General features: G+C 36.9%; 1 protein-coding gene and 2 non-coding genes across 3 annotated transcripts; all 3 read left to right on the top strand.

Annotated features, from left to right (window-relative positions):
- Positions 1 to 2813: 2813 nt before the first annotated feature.
- rpl37 (ribosomal protein L37) lies at positions 2814 to 7209 on the top strand. Its single transcript, XM_020626266.3, has 4 exons — positions 2814 to 2941; positions 3645 to 3780; positions 5116 to 5200; positions 7100 to 7209. The coding sequence occupies exons 1-4, from the start codon at positions 2939 to 2941 to the stop codon at positions 7167 to 7169; spliced, it is 294 nt and encodes a 97-aa protein (XP_020481922.1). The 5' UTR covers positions 2814 to 2938; the 3' UTR covers positions 7170 to 7209.
- On the top strand, positions 3478 to 3556 carry LOC114921274 (small nucleolar RNA SNORD72). The gene has a single exon (XR_003809562.1). It is a non-coding gene; the product is annotated as a small nucleolar RNA SNORD72 (small nucleolar RNA).
- LOC114921273 (small nucleolar RNA SNORD72) lies at positions 5827 to 5905 on the top strand. The gene has a single exon (XR_003809561.1). It is a non-coding gene; the product is annotated as a small nucleolar RNA SNORD72 (small nucleolar RNA).
- Positions 7210 to 8629: the final 1420 nt, after the last annotated feature.

The raw sequence follows: 8629 nt of genomic DNA, 5'->3' as shown, positions 1-8629 counted from the left end.
TTACTCAGCCAAAACCCCAAGGTCACGGGCTCCTTTACGAGGACGCACCTGCGCACTAGGCTTAGGCTATATGTAAAAACAACAGCTATCTATTTCACCAAATATTTTTTAGGGAGGGGGATATTCAGAGTCTGCCAGAAAAAAATGCATGCATAATTGGACTACACTGCACTGAAAATGCGAACTGAGTTGATGCTGCATACGAGCCCTCTTGCAGGATCACAACAGATTTAGCACAGGGCATTTGCTTAACAGGGAATTGTGACAAATGTTGGATTGGTACTGAGCAGGTTGTTCACGATTTCTGACATTAAAAAATAGATTACTGTTACTGCACAGAAACAAGAATCAAATGTTCTTGGTATTCAATTGAAAAGCATGTTAGTAAATGTGTTACACAAGCACAAGCAATTTCCCTGGAACACATTGAATGTAGGCCTGTAGCCCACAAAAAGGATAACAACCAAAAACAATTGGAATCTTAATCAAAACCACTATAAAAATGTGGATTTACTTAATGCTCAATTTGTAAGCAAAAGCAATGTAACATATTCATCATAGGCCAACGTTTGAAGCAGCTACAAACAACTGCAGAGATCTTCATTATCATTTTAACTGTTCATCTGTTCTTCCACTGACGACAAGCCGCTAAACTGTTTTTCGTTGTTATTATAGCGATGACAATAAAGATATATTCTATTCTAGCAGCTACCTGCTGGGTGTAGCTAACGTTAGCTGAAGTCACACCGCCTGTGCACACTAAAAAAAGAGAAGTAGACGCTCACTTACACTTGCAATGTAGCTTGTTTTGGATCATTCTAGCCTAGTCCTGATCAAGTGTTGAATTTCAGTTTTATCTTTCCATGTTAGCTTTGAAAACGCTTTAATTCGCTTTCTGTTGTGTTGGCCACGAACTTCATCCTCTCTTCCTTGTTTCTTATCAATAACAAGAGTAACAGTTCTGAAATCAGATGTTAAGCACAAACTTATTGAATTTCACAGAAACGATTCAACCCTTTAATAACCCAGATTCTAGAAAATGTTTGAATGATGTATTTTTATGTTGTCCCACACACTCTTGCAACAGTTGAATTCCCCTAATCCTTAGCTCAAAGCAGCAAAGGTTAACCGGCCGCCCATTGTCACTTAAGTAACTTAAACACATCTCTTTAACACTTTTTAAGACTACATTAGGTTCACTTTAAATCTTGGCAATGACATTTTGCCCAGTGAATTTTTGATGACAGACAGCAGCACCTCTGCAGAACAAATTCTTGGCAGAAATGAGTGGATCTGTCTAAGGCTTGTGCTGACAAATGTATCCGTGCTGTTGATGTTTGTTTAGTTTGACAGCTGTTTGATGAAGTCATCAAAGTCCATCTGGTGAAGACTGGGTTTGCATTAGTGTCAATTAACCCCTATAAAAAGCGAAAGTGGATGTGAAAATGAGAACCTGAATAATAGTCCGGTCATCGTGGTGTCAGACTGTTAGTCATTTATGAAATGTGGGAATGGCAATAAAACTGCACCCTTGAAGAATCATTTTCTGGAATTACATTTTTAATGACTTAGATTGTTCATATAATGTTAGAAGTATCAATTCATCCACGAAACATATGTAGGCCTAAGTCAAACTTAACAGAAAGTATGAATTGATTAAAATATTTGCTTTTCAGCAATACATTGTTTCATTTTCTTCCATTGGTCGCAGACTCTACAAACTGATCAAAGAAGCCTGAACAGACTCTCTATGGTCTCTCTGTCTCTACAGCCAAGCCTTCAGGACCAGAGGCCCTTCCAGCCCAGATTGAATATGAATTCCCTCAAGCATGCTCTGGGGCAGCCTTAAGGGCACGTCCCAGTTGGACAAGCATAAGGAAGCCTGCAAGAAAGTTAAATCACTACCCTCAGGTCAAAGAATCATCAGGAGGTCCAGAAAAAAGATGCAGGCACTCAGAGGAAGCCAATATTTGCATTGTAGTCTCTTGGTTGTTGAAAACATGCAAGGCAAGATTTACCCACTAGGCACTTGATGAAAAAAAGAAGAACTTATGGGTCCTTACAGCACCCCTACTTTCTGTATACTTTTTATTTTCAATTCCCATCAAGTTTACTTTACAAAAGAAACACTGCATTATAATTCAAACATTCTTAATGTGATTGGAGTTTCCTAAAGGTAATGATAACTGAGCCATTTTGCAAACCAAGCAACACTGAGCTTATTTCATCAAATGCAGTGAAACAAATAAATACCTACACTACTGCTATGGTCTCCAGTCTGCTGTGAACTAGTTTATTGTGATTTCATTTAACATATATTTTAAATATGCACCATAAAAGCAAGGTATTAATTCAAAATTAAAATAGGATTAAAACTAAATGCGCACAGACAGGAGTAGATGATAATGTAGGTGCCATAAATGTCAAAAACAAATCAATTTCATTGCAACCTTGTCCTCAGTTTCTCATCCTTGTACCCTGTCAGCAGGGGGCAGCAACACCATCCAGAGTCGATCAATAATCTGAGTCAATCCATACAGTATTCTGAAGAAGATAGTTTGACCCATATCTGAATTATGTAACTCTCACATTAAACATTATAGGTTACAATCGACCCACTGTCTTCTAAAAGTAGGCTATGTTTACTCTTGGTTGTAGAACTAATTGCTTTTGTTCTACCGTATATAGGCGAATTAAACAAAAATATACATGTTCAAATAAATTATGTTCAAATGCGTAAAAAAAAATAGGCATAGACAGGGAAAACCCCACAAACCTCCCCTCTCCTTAAACTTCAATATTTAATTTTAAAAGCAAAAAAAAAAAAAAAAAAAAACACGGGGAGAGATTTCTGTGGCACACAGGAAGCAACACGGATGTCATTTTATGCCGCGCAAGCCCCGCTTCCGGCCTCTTTTCCCTTAGCCGCCGGACGAAAATGGTAAGCAGCAACGCCGGTGGAGAGAAATCTATGAACATCTAAATACTGTGATGTTCATCTGACGAATAGTGTCGATGTCCCACTACTAAATAAGCACATTTACCGTTTGTGAGAAACATTTTGGAGATGAAGCGTCATTTTTATGAAGTTATCGTTGGTTCATGTGTGTCCACTCTTGCTTGTGTTTGCTACTGCTAGCATTCGCGAGTGGCGTACAGACTGGGCCCAAGTTAACCACATAGCGTTAAATTAACTCTGAATATCACCGTGTTTGATCGACAAGTGTCCGTAGTTTAGTGCGTTTTATCAGGTGAAGTTAAAATGTTTGTAAATTGGCTGCCTAGCCCTGATGTCGTGTGTAGCAACGACCGCGTTTAACATGCAAGTTCACACCGTCAGGATGCTAGTTTAACAAAAGCGGACTGTTGTGAACTTTCTACGATGTGAATGACATCAGAATCTTCAGTTTAAGGTCTTCAAATGACATATTTAAAGCTGCAAACCTTATAAGGGAGTTTACATGAATAACTCTTCTTGTCTTGTCTGTGATGTTTTAAACACAAATGTCTGAACAAATGAATTTCTGTGATTTCATTTTCTGTGCTGAGACAAGACTTCGAGCGTGAACTTTAAAAGTGTTTTTGTTGTGGGGGTGGGAGTTGTTTTTCTAACCTTTCTCTCTGTGATCTCTTGAAACTCTCAGACGAAGGGAACTTCATCTTTCGGTAAGCGCCGGAACAAGACGCACACCTTGTGCCGTCGTTGTGGGTCCAAGGCCTACCACCTGCAGAAGTCCTCCTGTGGCAAGTGTGGCTACCCCGAGAAGCGCAAGAGAAAGTGTAAGTGACCAAATGATGTGAGATGATGAGCTGAGATTCAACTTTATTGTCATTACACATATACAAGTATAGAGTAACGAAATGAGGTTTGGCATCTCACCAGAAGTGCAAATAAGCAGAAAGTGCAAGAACCTGTGCTATGTACAGTAATTGCAAAATGTACAGATGTAGACAAGAAAAGTGAATTATTAGGTAAATCTGGATGGCTGGATTAATGGGATGCAATAAATATAAATAAATGCTATAAATAAGTAATGCTACAAAATAAGTGTGTTCTTAGGATTGTAATATACAGATTAAGGTGCAGTGAGCATGCTATACTAGTTTACAGATAATATAAAGAATGTGTGTATTGGATCAGCTGCTGTCCACTGAAATAAGAAATTACTTGCATTTTATAAGTATTATTAAAATAACTATTTCGCATCATGTCACATTTCAGCATGTCAGACAAAAAAACAGTCAAACAGCATTTTACTTAAGCCGGAGTGTCAGTTCCCTGAATTAAGATCATTGCAAGCAGAAAGTGATCCACCATCAAGCTTGTCCCTCCTGGGTGTTAAATCAACAAGCCGCCTGTTTCATGCACATTGAAAATGCATGAAGAGTGTGGGAGCTGTGGAATCAGGAGAGGGCTGTTTTCTCGGAGCAGTTTTTGTGCACTTGTAGAAGTATAACTACTCAAAAGATTAGAATTACTTTATTGATCCCAAACTGTGAAATTGTGGCGTTACAGCAGCTGGTTATCCAAACACACAATATGAGCAAGAAAACACGATATTAGCAAATCTAAACACAGTATGATAAATACAAAGTAGATAAGCACTAAGAATGTGAATATATATATATATATATATATATACACACAAAACCAGGATTTAACTAAGCATTACTAGTCTTAAATAGGAAGATTAAATATGAAAGATTAAATGTAAATGTGCAAAAACAGAGTTGTAAATAGACAGTATTGACATAAGTTGAAGTTCATGAGTGTAGACATATAAGCAGAAACTATACAATATAATGGCGAGTAGACAGACAAATGGCCTTCAATGTTGGTATGATGCCGTAAGAAAGTGATATGTTGTAGAAGTCTTTTGTATTTATTCTATTAAGGAGTTGTAGACTTAAATATCACTGTGCTGTGAATTGCTTTTATCTTAATTTGTTAAATTAGGGTTTGTCAATATGGCAACAAATTATTCTGGAGTAAGTTTTTGTATTGATAAGTGCAGTTTATTGGGATGTATTTTTTTTGATACAGCTGCTAGAGTAAAGATTATAGTAATCATGATGTTAGATAAAATAAATGATGTGGTTTTTTTTCTCCTTCAGACAACTGGAGCGCTAAGGCCAAGAGGAGGAACACCACTGGCACTGGCCGTCTGAGACACCTGAAGGTCGTCTACCGCAGATTCAGGTAAGAGCTGTTGTTGTTAAACATAGTTATGAGCTACTTGTTGTGTTTTTCAATCTCCGACTGTCTGCATTGCACACGATGAAAAGTCAGTTTGATTCTAAGACTTTGAAACATAACGAACTCAAAGCACAGTTAACATGTATGCTTCAAATTAACTTGAAGTTTAATGAGAAGATAAACACACTGACTTCAGTAACATTTTTAGATGTATCAACTTGAACTACTAACATTAAGTAGTGGTGACATTTTGCTGCAGGGATTGCATATAGTCTTAGTACATCATTTTAGCAGCCAAGACTCAGCTAGAATTTGCATGTAAATTAATATTCAGGTGGTTATATTGAGTTAATGGTCGAGAGGGTTAAAGACAATCATGAGAATATTATTTACTCACATGGCATATGGGTATAAATCGTTGTAAATGTTTACAGAAAGCACATCATAACTATCACTAAAATGCTTTGATAAACTGAATAAACTCAGAACCAAAACTTCTTTACTCCGATGATAAACACTACGCTGAGAAGTATCTCTGGCTGAGTGGGCTACACAACTTTAGTTTCTTGCTCCCTCACTATTCAGTGTAACCATTTTTTTTTTTTTTTTGTGGTAATCCTTGTCAGTGTTGCTTACCAGTGATGTTGAAAAATAAATGTCTGAACATATGAATTCAATATGATATCAGTTTATTCTCTGAGGTAAGCAGCATTGTAAAACAAGAGAATCGCTGACCGCAAAAATGAACACTGAGTGCTTGTGAGTCCAGACACCGTCACATTGAAGCATTCACAGGTTGCCAGGAGTCTCACCTTAACTGCACAATGTTTTAACAAACTATAACTTATCCACTTATCAGCCTAAATGACTTGAAAGACTTTCCAATCATAACTATTGTCTTCTGTTTTAACGGATCATAGTTGATTTGTGATCAACCAAAAACTCTTAAGAGTTTCTGTATTCAGCCCATAAACTGAAGACGGTCCCAAAGTGCACGCTTCACATTTGTTGTCTGCATCACTTAACACGCTGCAGGAACAGCAGTAATGTTACACACACACGCACACACTGTTCAAATCTCTTTCTACATATTTCAGCAAACTTGTTATTCACAGAAAACTTGTGGTTTTGTTTTTAATGTTTTTAGTTTGGATGTAACAAATGTCACTGAAATAATGCAGCTTCTTTTAGTAAAGCCTGTGCTCAGATTTTACAGTATTTGTTTTTTTGGCTGCTCCATCAGATCCGTGTTCTGATCCAAGCTATCAGATTTGTGGTCTGTTGCACCACTGATACGTTCCCATTGTGTAGACTTTAGTTTAAATTTAGTGTTTGTGCAGTTCATATATTTAACACTTCAAGTATTCAGGTATTTGGCTTTTAGCGCGCTGCTTGGACACTTCAGTGGAACTTTGCCATCATTGTTATGTGAAGTTACTGTGTCTACTTTGAAAGGCCTAATCTGTACAGCTGAATTAATTTAATGGCCTTTCAGTGCCGTGGATTAAAAAAAATAAAAAATTGGCATGCCTCAGGTTGCTGGTTTAACTAAGCTGGTAGAGCTGGTGACCCATCAGAGGCCAGTCCTCGTCCCATTGACTCATTTCCTGTCTCACTCAAGCTGTCTTATCAAATTAAGGCAAAAATAACCCCAATGGCATTTGTTATGTATAAATTTTAATGAAGTCCTTGTGTATAAAACTAAAGAGAAATAAATATTTATAGTTCAGATTAATAATGTGCCCACAACAGCTGTTATAATTTAAGAAGCTGGTTGCCTGACCAGTCATACTGACTGCAGTTGATGATGAATTGTGATGCATAACGTTGAGATTTAAATAGTAAATAGAGTTGATCCTCATTAATCTCACCTTTTTGTCTTGTCCTTATTTTTTTGTACAGAAATGGTTTCCGGGAAGGCACCACCCCCAAACCCAGACGTGCTGCAGTGGCCGCCTCCAGCTCATCTTAAAGACACATTTCTGGATCAATAAATGTGATGTCAAACAGGACTTTCTGTCTTTGTCTCTTTTATATTGAAGCCTTTTTGTCTGCCCAGTGAAACACGGAGGTCATTGTTTTTTTTAAAAAGACGTTATTCCCGCTTGGATCATTTCTTCAAATCTCTAAATGACCTTCAGATGTTTATCTGATACAAACCTGAAATAAATGTTGTTTTCCAAGTTGACAAAGTGAGCTGCTGCTGCTGTCTTTGTTTGAGACTGGTAGTTCTATCAATCACTTCACCACACCCAGTGCACCAAAATGAAAACATGCATTGAAATATTCCATTTTATAATTTGAGAAACAATCTCTAGACGGTGATACAGGTGTGAAGATGTTCCACTGTAATTTTGTCAGAATTTCCACCAAATGTAAAAATAAATGTTATTTAAATTTAAGTCAAAGCAAATTTATGCATTTAAGGAGCTTTACAGAGTCAACAGCATTGAGAGATGTGAGGCTAAGCCAAATAGAGACATTAAAAATAGACAGGAAAATAAGCAAATCATTGTTAAATTAAAAGTACAATGGTGTTTCAATACAAAATGGCAAAAGCATATATTTGTAAAAAAAAAAAAAAAATGTTGAAACTTATACAAGTAAAAAGATTCTATTCATGGTTATATTTGTGTTTTCTTGGTTGGCATTTGGATGTAATTTCTTGTTAATTCAACTAATAGATTTAATGGAGGAAAAAACATGCAGAACAATAAGTCATCAATTCAGGCTTCAGATGTAAAACAAGTGTTCTTGTTTATTAGTAAGTACATGTATTACTGGAATTCATGACAAACTGATATTTATTAGAACCTTATAACATGTATTTAAACATTCACTATTCCTTTAGTCCAATATCAGTACAAACAAAGTTTTACTGTTTGATTATATTCAGATAAATACCAACATCTTAAAACGGTTCATAGGAAATATCTACTTTATTCAAACGAACAATCTGACTGTCTTCCTTCATGATCTTACATGTGTATCAAAAAGAAACAGTACATGTTCCTCAAATAATCCAATTAAATGTATCTGTTTTTAGAATACATTGAATTCATATGAATCTGTATTTTATGTGCTGCAGGCTAACCTCTTAAAAACGGTCCTGGTGAGACTGGCAATGATCTGAATTTCTCTATCAGTCATGATTGTGTTATGACCAGTGTGTGGACATGACAGTAGAGGACTCCACCCTGTCTACATGGCTGCACGATGTGGGTGAGGTAATCCTGGCGCTGGAAAAAGGCCCTGCAGATCTTACCTGTCAGGATGAACTTCTACCAAAACCACTTGTTTCCACCTAGCGTGCAGCACGAGTCATGTTTCTGCAGCCATATCCAAACATCCTCAACAACAAAGTCAGAGTAAATATTTAGCTGGGGCCAAACAATAGTGGATGACTGGAGGGAGGTCAGTTTACCAATGAGT

The sequence above is a fragment of the Labrus bergylta genome, chromosome 17 (genome assembly GCF_963930695.1).
Source record: "Labrus bergylta chromosome 17, fLabBer1.1, whole genome shotgun sequence".
In the NCBI taxonomy this organism is placed as follows: Eukaryota; Metazoa; Chordata; class Actinopteri; order Labriformes; family Labridae; genus Labrus; species Labrus bergylta.
Note: the sequence above shows the minus strand (reverse complement) of the source record. Positions and strands in the feature narration are given on the sequence as shown.